Source organism: Nansenia antarctica (genome assembly GCF_963989245.1).
Source record: "Nansenia antarctica genome assembly, chromosome: 11".
Taxonomy (NCBI): Eukaryota; Metazoa; Chordata; class Actinopteri; order Argentiniformes; family Microstomatidae; genus Nansenia; species Nansenia antarctica.
Window position 1 is genome coordinate 19550527 of NC_137681.1, and position 16228 is coordinate 19566754.

At 46.8% G+C, this 16228-nt stretch overlaps 1 protein-coding gene across 1 annotated transcript in view; it reads right to left on the minus strand.

Moving 5' to 3' along the window:
- The window catches only part of LOC308167969 (transient receptor potential cation channel subfamily M member 4-like), a gene marked incomplete at both ends in the record, with an annotated part of 41318 nt that overhangs the window by 10462 nt on the left and 14628 nt on the right, over positions 1 to 16228 (minus strand). Inside the window, 14 exons of the mRNA XM_080542449.1 lie at positions 825 to 893; positions 1410 to 1507; positions 2182 to 2316; positions 10284 to 10346; positions 10738 to 10972; positions 12612 to 12713; positions 12797 to 12869; positions 12981 to 13113; positions 13857 to 14038; positions 14245 to 14410; positions 14524 to 14698; positions 14794 to 14926; positions 15215 to 15330; positions 15769 to 16007. Of these exons, the coding sequence (XP_080398575.1) occupies positions 825 to 893; positions 1410 to 1507; positions 2182 to 2316; positions 10284 to 10346; positions 10738 to 10972; positions 12612 to 12713; positions 12797 to 12869; positions 12981 to 13113; positions 13857 to 14038; positions 14245 to 14410; positions 14524 to 14698; positions 14794 to 14926; positions 15215 to 15330; positions 15769 to 16007 (1919 nt within the window). The remainder of the gene's footprint in view (positions 1 to 824; positions 894 to 1409; positions 1508 to 2181; positions 2317 to 10283; positions 10347 to 10737; positions 10973 to 12611; positions 12714 to 12796; positions 12870 to 12980; positions 13114 to 13856; positions 14039 to 14244; positions 14411 to 14523; positions 14699 to 14793; positions 14927 to 15214; positions 15331 to 15768; positions 16008 to 16228) is intronic.

The window sequence follows — 16228 nt, forward strand, 5'->3', positions numbered from 1 at the left end:
TTTGTCAATTCCTTGAGGTAATCACTGATCTACGCAGCTTTCATAGATCAAGGGCAAAAAATTAACACCAGCCGTCTGCCAAAAGCGGGTCGATTTTTGGCATCGGTGGGTATAAATCTGATAAATCTTGCCAGCCACTTAGGCAGGTAGCCAACAAAGGTTAGCAAATCTGCTTCAATTTCAAAATGAAAATGGTGTGATCCACAATTATGGTCACCGTTGACTCAGCATGTAACAACACTCCTGCTGCACCTGCTCCTCCCTCCAGCTAACTGTTGCGCAGCTCACTGCCGCTTCTCCTGACTGACAAAACGAACACCCCGATCTATGAGCTTTCAATGTTACAACCAGATAATGCTTGCAAGTAAAGCATTAAAGTAAACTTCAACTACATGCGACAGCATGACATAGCAACGTACACACGACTGAGTGAAAACATGTAAGAGGGAGGGGGTGTCATTTTGACACGACGATACGTGCGAAGCGTAAAGCCTATTACATGAGGTTCGTTCGGTGCAGGGAGTCATTTTCAATGCATCAGGAGTCATGCTAATGTGGTTGGTCTTTTTTGACAGAATGTTATCTTAAAAAAAATTTGTCTGGGAAAAAAATCAAGAGGGGCTGGTGAATTTTCTCATCCACCAGACGCTGTGGCTGCTAGACCAAAACGTTAATTTTATGCCCTGCCTAGTGCCTGTCAAATCAGAGTAGTGTTCCTTCCGAGGGAGAAGAAGGGGAGGGGGGGGATGTTCTTTGGAGGTGTCCCAACAGGGCCACCTGATCACCAGCAGAAACGGTTGGTCATGCCACTGTTGCTCACTTACCACTTTATCATTTTCAAAGACACATCCAAGCTCGTGGTACATGACGTCGCCTGTCTTTGCACCCTTCCACTGCAGAGAGGGAAACAAGGTTGAGCTGTTGTCAGGTGATACACACAAAACAAAACAGACCTAGATCAACATGGTGGACAATAAATAAAGGCCATGGCCCTAGACATCCTATGACACAGTCATATGTATAAATTAATAATATTAATTATTATAGATTATAGAAAAAAGTATATTACCGGTACGTGAGTTCTAATAATATATTTGCTGCCCCCTGCTGGAGAGGTTGCAGAAGTGGCCTTATATGCACATTGCTACACTTTCACCACTACACTATCTAGCAGATAGTGATATCGATATAAATAGATTAGTACTTTATTGATCCAGAGAGGAAATTAAGGCGTGCCAGCTGGAGGAGAAGTTGTACAATCTTGCGGCAGGCAGAACATAATCTTCTACAGCGGTCCTTATTCAACCATTAAATGAATAGCTTCTATTATCTAGCCAAGACATACAATGTGTTTGTATGAGGAAACAATGTGTTTGTATGTGGAAATAATGTGTAAAAGAAGATCTTACCATTGCTTCCATGTCAGAACCATTGGCTGCAAACATGGTCCGTACCATGAATTTGTGTGTACTCTTCTCATTGTCATCGTCAAACGGATGCAGCTTAACTGAGAGGAAGGAGACATAATGGCATTTGACAGTTGGATATGAATGAATGTCATCAAATCCTTGGTTAGCCTAGTACTTTTTTAGATTAAATTAGATTCAATGACTTAAATGCATTGACATGTTGACAAGATTAGAAAGAACTTCTAATTGAACATGACTCAGTTACACCAAACAGTGATTTGTCTCTTGGTTGAGGCTATGCTTTTCTGTCAGTCTTGTCAAATATGACAGCCGAGCGACAATGGAGGTCTTCTCCAGAAACAACCCATAGCACCAACGCCCCTAGACACTTGAGTAGATCTGGAAGGGTATGCGATAAGCAAGACGGTAGGTATTCACCCAGCCTATCAGCGGGCAACGTTGTCCCACTATGGCACTATCTTGCTTATGTTTGAACAAAGCTTTATATTATACACTACGATGCAACAAATCAGATTATTGTTAACTCTATGGGCCGGGTTTCACATACAAGGCTCAAGACTAATCCTAGACTAAAAAGCATCTTCAATGGAGATTTTACATTGAAAGTGTGATTTAGTCCAGGACTAGGCTTAAGTGGCCCTATGTACCATTGTATTGTCCTTACAAATAAGACATAAATAAATAATAAGGGGCTATGGGGTTATGTCTGGACCGGGCCAGGCGGAATTCTCACCAATGACAGTGGCAGTACATCCGGGTTCGATAACACCACTGGAGTTCTTCACACAGTACCGCCTGCGTGCCTTCGTCCCCACATAGAAGCATACCCTTCTGTCTGAGGGGTTGGTCAGCCTGAGGCTTGTGGTCACTGCTTCTGTGAAGGGACCTGAAGAAGAGACAAGGAGGGAGATGGTTAGGGGGGACAATGTTGTCACCTACATAATGTCAACAGATTATAGGCCGAGGCATATTTAAGCCACAATACCATGTTGACACATCGAGTGACACAGCTCGACATGTAAAACGTCATATGATGTTTTGATTATATTTGAGCTGTAGGAACGTATGTTTTATCCTCTGCTTTCACTTCCGACTCATGACATTCATGTACCTTGACGTTCAAAGATTCTGCTGCTACTAAAACAATAGCCAAATCTTAGTCAATGTCGCTTCTGACAGGGGGCACAGATTAACAAACAGTTTGCCCTAGACTAGAGTAAGTGGACTAGATAAGTGGACTAGATAAACGTAGTTGACAGCTCGTGACGTTAGAATTATAAGGTTCCATCTCCATTTTTGTCAAAATTGAGTTTTTTACATAATCTGATCCATTAGATGTTTATTAATGCCTGTGTGGTGTTATTTTTTTAAATGTTGACATTTTTGAGTTAGTAATTCATAAAATACAAAGGTTCCTCCTCACAAAACATAATGGAATGTAAAAACTTTGACGCTCAATATCTCTGAACTGCCCTAAACGGAGATAGAACCTTATCATTCTAAGCTCACGAAATGGCGACAGAGCCACAGAGGTGTCCGTGTGTGTGTCAACAGACATAGGCTACTTGGCTAGCATCTGGCGAAGCTCGAGCGACTCCATCCACCTCAGAGCTCTAACAAGTAGACACGATAAGTGTTCTTACATTTACATTTACATTTTTGGCATTTAGCAGACGCCTTATTCCAAAGCGACTTACAATCAATACATTTGAATACTAAGCATGTGAATCAGCAGTCCACTATTCGTTGCAGGAAGAGTACTCTAGCTCGGGCCCGGGGCCACTGATAGAAGGAAAAACCTTCTCCCTATTATCGCCTTCTACTATTTTTTTATTTTTTTAATTTTTTTATATTACTGGAGAAACTGAGAAACAGTACAAGGGGGGCAATAGAAGTTCTTAGGGACACAGTAGAGGGGAAAGCGGGTGTCTTTAGGAGACGTAGTGGTGAGGGTCAGAAGATGTCTCAGTAGGAGCAGTTAAGATGTAACCTGAAGAGATGGGTCTTCAGTCTACGACGGAAGATGGGTAGTGACTCTGCCGTTCTGACAGCCGTGGGGAGCTCATTCCACCAGCGGGGAGCCAGTGTTGTGAAGAGACGTGATCGGGCAGCCCGACTGCTGTGTAGAGGAGGTGGGGCCAGTCGGCCAGCCGAGGTGGAGGAACGGAGTGAGCGGGCAGGGGTTTGGGGGGTTACCATTTCCTTCAGGTAGGCAGGGGCTGTCCCTTTAGCTGCCTGGTATGCAAGCACCAGGGTCTTGAATCTGATGCGAGCTGCTATCGGGAGCCAGTGCAGGGTGCGAAGGAGAGGGGTGACATGCGAGTATTTGGGGAGGTTGAATACCAGCCGGGCAGCAGCATTCTGGATGAGCTGCAGGGGTCTAATGGCTGAAGCGGGGAGCCCAGCCAGGAGTACATTGCAGTAATCCAGGCGGGAGATGACCAGTGCCTGGATCAAGAGTTGCGCTGCCTCTCTGGTAAGGAATGGTCGTATCCTTCTGATGTTGTAGAGGAGGAATCTGCAGGAGCAAGCCGTTGCTGCAATGTTCTCCGCACAGGATAGTCGGTTATCCAGGATCACTCCAAGGTTCTTGGCTGTCAGGGAGGGGGTTACAGTAGAGTTCTCCACTGTGATGGAGAAGTCTTGGAGAGGACAGGCTTTCCCGGGGATGAAGAGGAGCTCGGTCTTGTTAAGATTGAGCTTGAGATGGTGGTCAGCCATCCAAGTTGAAATGTCAGCGAGACATGCTGAGATACGGGTTGCCACGTGTACATCAGACGGGGGGAAGGACAGGAAGAGTTGAGTGTCGTCTGCGTAGCTGTGGTAGGAGAGCCCATGTGAAGAGATTACCGAGCCAAGAGACTTGGTGTAGAGGGAGAAGAGTAGGGGCCCTAGGACGGAACCCTGGGGAACTCCAGTGGAGAGGGTTCGTGGAGAATATAGCGATTCTCTCCAGGTCACCTGGTAGGAGCGGCCCGCCAGGTAGGAAGAAAACCAGGAGTGTGCGGTGCCAGAGATGCCCAGGTCTGAGAGGATGGAGAGAAGGATCTGGTGATTGACTGTGTCGAAGGCAGCAGACAGGTCAAGGAGAATGAGAACAGAGGAGAGGGAGGAAGCTTGGGCAGAGTGGAGGGCTTCCGTGACAGCAAGGAGCGCAGTCTCAGTGGAATGCCCAGCCTTGAAGCCGGATTGGTGGGGGTCTAAGTGATCCATCTTCCGGAGATAGTCAGTCAGTTGTTTAGATGCCGCGCGTTCAAGGGTTTTGGAAGGGAAGGAGAGAAGGGATACAGGTCTGTAATTGTGAACAGATGATGGGTCAAGGGTAGGTTTCTTGAGGAGAGGCTTGACTCTGGCTATTTTGAAGGCCGCTGGGACAGATCCAGTGGATAGGGAGGAGTTGATTAGGGTGGTAAGGTAAGGAAGGATGTCGGCGGAAATGGATTGGAGAAGAGGGGAGGGGATGGGGTCAAGAGGGCATGTGGTTGCCCGCTTTGATGTGATAAGTGTGAGAATCTCATCGGGGGAGAGGGGGGAAAAAGATGACAATCCAGAGATCGAGTGTCGAGGAGAGAGTTTGGAAGGGGTGTTAGCATTGTTAGTGGGAACAGTGTTAGCATTGGGGGGAGAAAGGTGCTGCTGATGTCGTCCACCTTTTTTTCAAAGTAGGTGACAAAGTCATCGGCGGACAGGGAGGAAGGAGGAGGGGGAGGAGGTGGATTAAGGAGTGAAGAGAAAGTGGAGAACAGTTTTCTAGGATTAGAGGCAGAAGAATGTATTTTTGAATGATAGTAGGATGTTTTAGCAGCTGATGCCGAGGAGGCGTAGTTGGCAAGGAGAGAGTGATAGAGGTTAAGGTCATCAGAAAGGCCAGTTTTTCTCAATTTCCTCTCAGCTGCTCTGAGCTCTAGTCTACAAGCGTGTAGCGTTTCAGAGAGCCAGGGAGCTCGAGGAGAGGATCGAGCTGGCTTCAAGGTTAGTGGACAGAGGGTGTCGAAGGATGAGGTGAGAGCGGACAGGAGGGTTGAGGATGCCGCATCAGTGTATAGAAGGGAGAAGGATTCGACAGAGGGTAGGGAGGATAGGACAGAAGAAGAGAGGGCGGATAGGACAGAAGAAGAGAGGGCGCTTACTTCTTACCGTTGAATATGAGGTCAACCGGTGGGTCGAGGACTAGAATTTTCCAATCTGAACTAAGATCTGAAAGTAGAGAAAAAAACTAAAAGATTAGTGTGCCCGTGCATTCTGCGAGCCTTCGGGCAAGCAGGGCCTTTTATTCCCCTAACCTAACCCTAACCTTAACCTTAACCTTAACCCTAACCCTAACCTTAACCCTAACCCTAACCTTAACCCTAACCCTAACCCTAACCCTAAATGTGGCCTAACTAATTAATGCAAGTGCAATTCAAAATGGAATAATCCCGAGTGAAGCCCCGACAGGCGCACATAACAGAGAACGAGCTACCCCAATGTCACGTCGGAATTCGACGTTTTGCAGAATGAGTGTTTCTGGTTTCGCCAGAAAGGTTAGGGTTAGGGTTAGGGTTAGGGTTAGGGTTAGGGTTAAGGTTAAGGTTAAGGTTAAGGTTAGGGTTAGGGTTAAGGTTAAGGTTAGGGTTATGGTTAGGGTTCATTCAATTTGTCACATTGTATACCCACAAATACATTTCAGAACTATAGGAGTTGTTTAAACTTGAACTCTGTATTTACACTGTGTTGCCCAGTCAATAAACATGTTTTTCACCAACCAATCAGGTAGCGGTATTGCCCTGCCTTCCCCATACCATCCTAGGTTTCGCAAATTCGCGTCCGTGTGTGTGTCAACACGTCAACTCGCTAGCTTAGCATAGGCTACTTGGCTAGCATCTGGCGAAGCTCGAGCGACTCCATCCACCTCAGAGCTCTAACAAGTAGACACGATAAGTGTTCTTACTTCTTACCTTCGAATTTGAGGTCAACCAGTGGGTCGAGGACTAGAATTTTAGACATTTTGTGGGATTCACGAAACGAGAATTCAAGAAACGAGATTCAAGAAACGAGTAACGAGAAACGAGAGACTGAGTCACACAGCGCAGCGACAGTTGGTAGGCTACGGAAGCCTCGCAGGACCCAAATGCACGTCACCGCGAAAAACCACTCGTGATGTTAGAATTATATGGTTCTATCTCAATTTTTGTCAAAATTGAGTTTTTTTTACATAATCTGATCCATTAGTTGTTTATTAATGCCTGTGTGGTGTTATTTTTAAAATGTTGACATTTTTGAGTGAGTAATTCCTAAAATACAAAGGTTCCATCTCACAGAACATAATGGAATGTCAAAACGTTGACGCTCAATATCTCTGAACTGCCCTAAACGGAGATTCTAGAATCTTATAATTCTAAGCTCACGCACTGGTAAAACATATTGTAATTTATTATGACTACTGTAAATTCTCATGAATTAATTAATTATAATAATACAACAAATAAAAAAAGACCCCCACCCCCCCCTATAGGAAAAAAAAGACGATATCATTTCCAAAGGCTCATCATTAAGATAATTATATGATGATATATAATATAATAATAACAATGACAGAAACATAAAAGACATAAAATACAATGTATGCAGTTGTAGGACAATGTACGTATTCAAAGCTGCATACTGGCTAAGTGTTGCAAGCCACAGCCTGCTATATTTCAACACGAACATAATATTATATTAATATAATTGTGTACTCATCGATAGGCCTACTTGTACACTGTACCTTCATGACATTAGTAAAGCTACCCATTCATAAACAAAACACGAATAGGCTCCTATTGTATTTTAGTTTTTTAAGCAGTGCTGCTCTCATGGAATGTCATTTCTTGAGCACTGCAAATTTGTGCAAATAAGTGCTACAGTATATTCCATGTGAAAATGTCATGGGATTTGCTGTAATGTTTTACATTTTATTGCTTTGCTCACTTTTTTTTATGGTAGGCCTATGCGCACACAGCAGAATCTCTGGCGCGCGCCTCGGCCAAGGCATATGCCGTTTCAATGCAGCGTCAGTGTGTACTGTATCACTCTCCGGGCAGTGGTAATGAGCTCGCGCAATTATGCTATGAAACATCAACATTAATGCCAAATAAAATGTTGTTGAATGACAAAATTGTTAAGAATCGCTACAACACATCAGCAGTTAGAATCTTCTTGAATAAAGGCCAACTTGGTTGAATGTTTTCTTCTTGAATGAATGGTCTTTATTGTCATTAACATAGTACAGGTACCATACAGCGAAATTTAGGAGGGGGGGCTCCCCTGGTGCTAGGAAAAAAAAGAATTACTAAAAACAAGAGGGGAAAAGAGCTGGTTTACATAAATAAAGGCTATATACACTATCCTGTTACGGTCAGATAGGGAACCCAAGTGCAGACACAGACCGAGACAGGTTAAAGTAAAATAAAGTATGATTTATTTTAGGGAGTAGGCAGAGAATGGTCGTAGGGCAAGCGGGGGGTCAGGCAGGGGGGCGTAGTCAGCAGGCAGGCAGGGGGGTTTAGGCAGGAGGGGTTGTCGGCAGGCAGGCAGGGGTTTAGGCAGGAGGGGTTGTCGGCAGGCAGGGGTCAGGCCGGTAGGGCAGGCAGGCAAGAGGGCAGGTAGGACAGGCAGGCAGGTAGGAGGAGGGCAGGTAGGGCAGGCAGGCGAGAGGGCAGGTAGGGCAGGCAGGCAGGCAGGAGGGCAGGTAGCAGGAGTCCGGTAGGGGTACTGGGGGGTAAAGGCAAAACAGGGGTAAGTAGGAGGCAGGTACAGGCAGGGTAGTAAATAGGTAGGGGAGCTGGAAGCGTATCTTTACGGTAAGCTGAAGCTACGATCTGGCAGAGAAGTGAAGGCTGGAACGGGTCTTTATGCAGGGCTAACGATGAGGTAATAGTGAACAGCCGGACAAAACGCACACCTGAAGCCACTCCTGCCAATTAGAGGGAGAGAGAGAGAGAGAGGGAAAGAGAGAGGGAAAGAGAGAGAGAGGCACTGCCCACTGCCTAGAGGTAGAGGGCGTGACAGTACCCCCCCCCTCTACGAGCGCCACCTGGCGCAACTCTAGGGCGGTCTGGGTGCTCCCTGTGGAAGGAGGTGATGAGTCAAGTCAAGTAAGTCAAGTTACCCGTCACTCTAGGGTACACCTGGGCTCTTCCTCCTCAGACTTCTGCACCCATGTCACCCTACTGTTACCCCCCCCCAACACCCTACATCCTCTATCATCCCTCTCCCCTCTCCTCCTCAGACCCCCTAACACCCTACAGTTACCACAACTTGGAATACTTCTTTTTTTTTTTTTTAAAGAACAGTTTCTTCCTTTCTCAAGCACTGTGATGGCCGATGGCACTTGGTTTTACTCACGATAACTGATGTGTAGTTGATTGACGATAAATGTACTTATTGTAAGTCACTTTGGATATAGACATCTGATAAATAACTTAAATGTAGAAATGTAAATGAGATGCTGTGTTAGTGGCAGCTGAGGTGTGTTAGTGGCAGCTGAGGTGTGTTAGTGGCAGCTGAGGTGAAATATGAAACCCATGAGATGATCAGGCCAATCCGTGGGTAAATGTGTGTGTGGTTTGTGTGTGGACCAGTATGTATAGGACCAGTATGTATAGGACCAGTATAATATCAACCACAACCACACAGCTCAACCACACAGCTCTACTATGGAGGCTTATGAAGGGGAGGTGACAGGAGGCAGTGTTTCAGGGTTGAGTTTCAGCCCGGTGCTCTCTGCTCTATAATTATATGTTTGTTCCCACTGAGGGCTGGAGAAGGGTGGGGAGGGGGAGACTAGTAGGGATGGTTCACTATGAATTACTGTATGGGGGTAGAAGTCTTTAAGGTGGAAGTTTTAAGGTGATAATTTGCATTTCTTCTCAAAACAAACAAAAAAACACTTAAAGGGGCAATCTGGCATTCAAACAACAACAAAGCGGTCACTCCTTAATGTTTTTGGTAAACAGTTGAGAAATGTCACCACACTCAAATACACATACACATGATGTCCATGACATCAATATGATCGTTTTAACCATGTTTTAACCATGTTTTGAAGCTACACAGTTTTACAATAACATTGTTTACAAAAGCAGAGTAAAACAAGCTTGTTGGGTTCCGACAGTTGAGTTTATAAGTACATCAATCAAGAATCAGTGGCTAGATATCATTAACTTAAAAATGTCATTAGGAATGAGCCAATCGCAGATTGTACCTGCTGTGTCCCAAAACACACCATGTCAGATTTCATATACATTCTGTTTTTGTTACAAATAGTAACTTCATCAGTTCAGTACATCACTGTCAAAGTTTTACTTTGTAGGACAACAACGCCCTCTAGAGGTGTGTCAGGTATTTGTTTCTAAAGCGCTTGTTTTAAAACTTTAAAACAGAGTACTGCACCACAACCCAAGGAGACCTTGGTCTCAGTGGCGACCCCTGTATACATAAAGGTTTAATAATAATACAAAAGTAGCACACAGCAGAGTGGCTAATCCAAACCCCTAATCCCTAATCCTAACTCCCAACCCCTAACCCTAATCCTAACCCCCAACCCCTAACCCTAAACTAAAGCAAGCATGTGAAACTATCAGCAAACATTTTCCAAATAATGTAATAATAATGGCTTTGTTACATTGATCAACTCTCAAACATATTTACTGAACATCATTATGACTGACAGCAGGATCAGCCAATCGCAGCTGGGAATCCCAGAGGCTCTGCTGTCTAAGCCACAGCTACAGTCTCCTCCTCCTTTTGGGTGTGGATTGACCGGGGGCTGTGTGGTGGCGGGCGCTGGACACACCAGCCAATCGACGCCGATGGATTTCGGAGTGACATTACCTTGGTCCAACCCTCCTCTCTTCAACACCCAATAGAGGTTGTCCTTGAAGAAGTAGGTGTCGCCTGGGGACACAGAGACAGCCAATCAGTCTGTCTGAAATGCTTGTAAAACTTGACTAACTTCATGTGTGATGTGACGCCACAAACCCAGAATGTAAACATTGGCATATTGTTTAGTCAGCCTGTCACCGTGGGATTCAGAAGAAGAAACTGTTAAAGGCGGCAGTGGACCACCTGTTAGTCTTGACCTGATAATGTTTTTATCAAGTTTTCAAGGCTCTTTTACTCATATTCTTTGTTACTTTCACTTTCTTTTGCACTGTATTGTTTGAATGTGTTATTTTGCACTGTATTGTACAGCACTTTGAGCTGCATTCTTATGTAGGAAAGGTGCTATATAAATAAATTATATTATTATTATTATTATTATTATTATTAACGATGTCACTTGTACCCTCGCTCCAGGTGATGATGTCATCAGGGTCAGGGGGCACGCCCTTCCAGAGGGAGGTGTCTTTGGGGTACTCCTGGTCGGGCCTCCTTTCCCCCCGCTGGGTCTCGTCGAACCTCCAGAACTCTCCGGCACTGAAGAGGTAGGTCTTGCCGTTGTGGGCCCAGATGAAGGCGCTGTCGACCCGCTCGACCGGCTGGCCCGCCCTGGTCCTCATCCCCCACGGGCCGGGGGGAGTCTTGAAGAGCCCGGTTGTCGTTGAAGACCCAGTACACACCTGAAGCCACTCCTGCCAATTAGAGGGAGAGAGAGAGAGAGAGAGAGAGAGAGAGGGAGAGAGGGAGAGAGGGAAAGAGAGAGAGAGAGAGGCACTGCCCACTACCTAGAGGTAGAGGGCGTGACATATCCACTATACTATACTACTATACTATACAAATAAAACACTGTGCTTGCTGTACTCTATGCTATGCTATAAATATCCTAACATTTCCTATCTCTGAACCTTATGTACACGAGGGTTGTCATATTGCACATGGTATTATTGCACATTCATCATTCACTTTATTACTTGTCATACAAAACTTTCAGAAATTCAGGGGCTAGTAGTATTGCAGGCAGGACACAGAAATCCATGGGTGTTGTCACTTATTTAGCCAAGAGATGTACTTGACTTCCAACGCCTGTAGGTGGCGTAGTGTAGTGACTCGCTAAGCCCATCATCCTGCCTCTCTCAGTGTTACACAGCTCTGGGGCGGCTCCTTTCTTCTCTCCGGTTGCCCCCGTGTCTGCAGGCCGCTTTAGATGTAGGACCAGGACAAGATGGCGGGTACGTAGCTCCTATTTACTTTAGCTTCGGCTAAAAACATGCCTTTTTAAGACTTTCGTTCACGTTCACCCCTTCTACTTCACAGTTTCAAGCGAAAGTAACCTATCGTTTAATACCTATCGATTGGTGGAAATATCAGTTGATATCGTTTTTGTTGGGTTTTGGTTTCTTCCAGATATATCTTTGCTCCAGGAGGATTCCCAGGAGGAGTTAGACGGATGTAAGTTTCGCCCCTGTTTCTTTTCTATGTGAATTTATTGTTTTTCCCGGGAACTCTTTTCCCTGCTCGGGGGCTGGACCATATCCATGCAACAGCAGTGTGTGGAATAGCAGATACAGTGAGGTTAGTAGAGTATGTCAACAACACAAAGAAGAAAATACAATTTCAAGTACAAAATGTTAGCGCAAGAAATAGGTAGTTTTCTGTTTATTTAAAGAAAAAAAAAAATCTTGATCAACACACAATAATTACAAAATACAATTGACCCGTTGCATATGAATATAAACACCATTGCACTTAAAACATGTTATCCCCTCATCATCACTTCCTGTAGTAAACTGTAGAACACGTTCACCTCATGGTCTTGTCTGGTCCACTGGGGGGGGGGGGGGGGGGGGGTCAAGAGGAAGTGGAGGAAGACGGGAAGGCCTCTGGAGAAAGAGAGTGAAAAAGAAAAAGAGAGAGAGAGAGAGAGAGAGAGTTACAATGAATGTGCCCTTTGACGTCAGTTGGCAGCAGCGAGCGACTGCTGTGGGGGGGGGCTGCTCAGTCAGCCAGTTACACACACACACACACACACACACACTGTTGTGTCAGCCAGTTAAACACACAGATCACTCATGTGGAACCAAGCATTTCCGTGACTGGTTGATTGTGGTGCTTCAGTGGACAGACAACTCTCAGCCAATGAACACGCAGCAGACAGGTCTGAGTGTTGACTGCTGCTCCTGGCATTAAGACGGTGTGTGTGTGTGTGTGTGTGTGTATGTGGTATGTATGTATGTGTAATTGTATGTGTGTGTGGTGTGTGTGTGGTGTGTATGTGTGTGTGTGTGTACCTCTAACAGGTGGGGGGGGCCGGGAGGGTTTGACCAGGCTGCTCTGGGAGAGGGTCTCTACGATCCAGCTGAGAGCGGTGGAACAATACTCCAACTGAGGAGGAGAGGAGAGGGGGATGAGAGGAGGAGAGGAGAGGAGAGGGGGAGGAGAGGACATGGTGATACTGTGTGTCTTACCTCTGACTCCAACACTCTCAGTCTGCGGTCGTGGTCCCTGTTCTCTGACAGCTGCTTCAACACACTGTCCACCCTGACATACACACACACACGAACACACACACACACACACACACATTAACATTATACAGAGGTGTGTGTAGCTAGATAAGCCAAGCAGTCAGAGGGGGCGTGTCCCACTCACTTGACAGACATGCGTTTCAGCCTCTCAGTGTCACTGGCACGCTGCTCCTTGCTCTGCGCCGTCAGGAAGTTCTCCTTCTGGATGGTCTCCCACGTCATCAGCCTGTTAGCCGCCTTCCCCTTCAGCTCCAACACTAACCCATGGGGAACAGGTTAGCATGTTAGTTTTAATTTTATAATTGTGCCATTTAGCAGACGCTTTTATCCAAAGCGACTTACAATTACGAATTACAGGGACATTCCCCCTGGAGTAACTGAGGGCTAAGTGCCTTACTCAAGGGCACACTAGTAGTGGTGTGGTTTCAGGCGGGATTTGAACTCACAACCTTCCGATCACAAGTCCAACTCACTATCCACTAGACCACCACTACCCACATGGTAGCTTCAACTCCAACACTAACCCATGGGGAACAGGTTAGCATGTTAGCCTGTTAGCTTCAGCTCCAACACTAACCCATGGGGAACAGGTTAGCATGTTAGCCTGTTAGCTTCAGCTCCAACACTAACCCATGGGGAACAGGTTAGCATGTTAGCTTCAACTCCAACACTAAACCATGGGGAACATGTTAGCATTTTAGCCTGTTAGCTTCAGCTCCAACACTAACACATAGGGAACAGTTAGCCGCACATACCCACAGACACTAGTTGCCACCTTTCTCACTACCAAATGCGGGACAAAAGATGGCGTGCCACTACAAGGGCGGGCGGGGGGTTTGCAGGAATTGGTGCATTGACACTATGCGTACGCATGAGAGGACCTGTGATAGGATGACTGGTTGAGGGAGGTCTCCTATATTCATCCAGCCCAAAATACGGGACATCCCAGCTAATACGGGACCCCACACACACACACACACACACACACACACACACTCACCGAAGTGCAGGATCTTGATGGAGGGCACCTTGCGTATGTACCTCTTGATGAAGAGGTGCAAGTGAGAGAGGATGATGAAGGGGGGGGCGAGAGAGGGTTTGGAGTGGTACTCCACGATCAACTGGTACCTCTGGAACTTCCAGTAGGTGTCACTGTGCTCCTGCACCTTGTTGAAGGTGTAACTGAGAGAGGGAGAGAGAGAAAGAGGGAGAGGGAGAGAGATCAGAGAGGTCAGAGAGAGAGAGAGAAGGGGGGGGGGGGGAGAGATAGAGAAGGGTGGGGGGGGAGAGAGAGAGGGAGAGAGGTCAGAGAGAGAGAGAGAAGGGTGGGGGGGGAGAGAGAGAGAAGGGGGGGGGGGGGGGGGAGAGATAGAGAGAGCGCCCCCTACCTGAACATGGCGATCAGGAGGTTGATCAGTAGAATGTTGGTGACCAGCAGGTAGATGACCAGCAGGATCACAACCAGCCAATTAGAATACACGCTCCGGCAAGGCTCCGCCCCCCCATCGATCAGAGTCACGTTGTCAGTGCAGGGCATGTCCCACTGCTTACCCACTACATGCACACGGACGCACACACAAAAATAAGGCAAAAGTTGCATCAGATGTTGCAGTGCACACACACACACACACACACACACACACACACACACACACACACACACTCACCGTCTACCTCCTCTACAGGGATCTGTCCAAAGATGTGCAGGTAGGGCCGGTAGAACACCCTCCTGAAGATCCAGGCGGGGCGGGGGTCGTAAGCATACAACAGCGCCTGATTGGCTACTCCGTACGCCATCAGCCACACCCCCAGGAAGAACAGGAAGAAGAAGACGTCCTTCATCTGAACGGAACAAAGGAGGGATGGAGAGATGGTTTGTGTGTGTGTGTTTGTATGTCTCCATTGGCTCCCTCAGCCTGTGTGTGTGTGTGTCTCACCATCTTGCCTACGATGATGATCTTGGGTCCCAGCTGTTTGTGGATGGCGAAGATGTGGATGAGCCGCAGTGTGAAGACCATGTAGTCCACACACAACGCTGAACGACCCACGTTATAGGAGCGCTTGAACATCCTGACACACACACACACACACACACACACACACACACACACACACACACACACAGTAACGTAACAAAAAACTTTCGATTTAAAATCAAAGCCATCCCAGAGTATTCAGTCCGCAACAAGTGTGTTAGCACCTCCTAGTGGTGGGCAATGGCAGCTACAGTAACCACTGACTACCTTTGAAGAAGACGATGATGAAGAGGAGGATGAATGGCAGGGTGAAGAGGAGGATGAAGAGGGTGAAGAGGAGGATGAAGAGGAGGAAGAGGAGGGTGAAGATGAGGATGCCTACCTGCAGGTGAGGCCGATGATGAAGAGGATGATGGCGATAAGGTCACACCTGTTCCACACGTCCTGGAAGTACTTCCTGCCTCTCTGACGCCACGTCAACACACCCACGAACACCGTCTGGGAGAGGAGAGACGGGTTACACATACACACGCACGCACACACTCACGCACGCACGCACGCACGCACGCACGCACACACACACACAGCTCTCGTATCTCTACATAGACAAACACACACACCTTCTACGGGTCACCTGATGGAAGCCAAGGTAGTATAATATCTTAGTATCTTATAATAGTAAACCAAACTTTTAGAATATGTCTTTTTGCCCTTTTTCTTTTTTTTGTACTACAATAATTTTGTTGTAATATTTTATTTTATTTTCTCTTGTTCGTACATCTGTCAGTTCTAAACATACAGACCATCCAAACGTTACTGCTTTGATATACTGATTGGAAAAATCTAAATAAAGTTTATAAGAAAAACAAAAAACACACATCTCTTCACACACACACACACACACACACACACACACACACACACACACACACACACCTCTCGTATCTCCTCACACACGATGGTGAAGACCCAGAAGTACAGCACCAGCTCAGCGATGGCCGGGCCGCGAGGGGGCGGCGGCTTGAAGTCCACCAATAGCACATAGGCAAACAGGAACAGGAAGAGGAAGTACATGAGCACGTTGCCCAGGAAGGAGGTGACGGGAGCGAACCAGAACTGACGCCATCTTGACACGATGAAGGGCCTCTGGGAGGGGGGGGGCGGGTGGGGCTGGCCTGGGGAGGTGGGGGGTAGAGTCAGTAGTAGGAGGGATGAGGGGGTGGAGGGATGGAGGAGTGGAGGGGTGGAGGGTGGGAGGATGGAGGGATGAAAGAGTGGGGGATGGAGGGAGGGAGGGGTGGATGGACAGAGGGGTGGAGGAATGGTGGGATGAAGGGGTGGAGGGATGGAGGGGTGGAGGATGGAGGGATGGAGGGATGGAGGACAGAGGGATGGA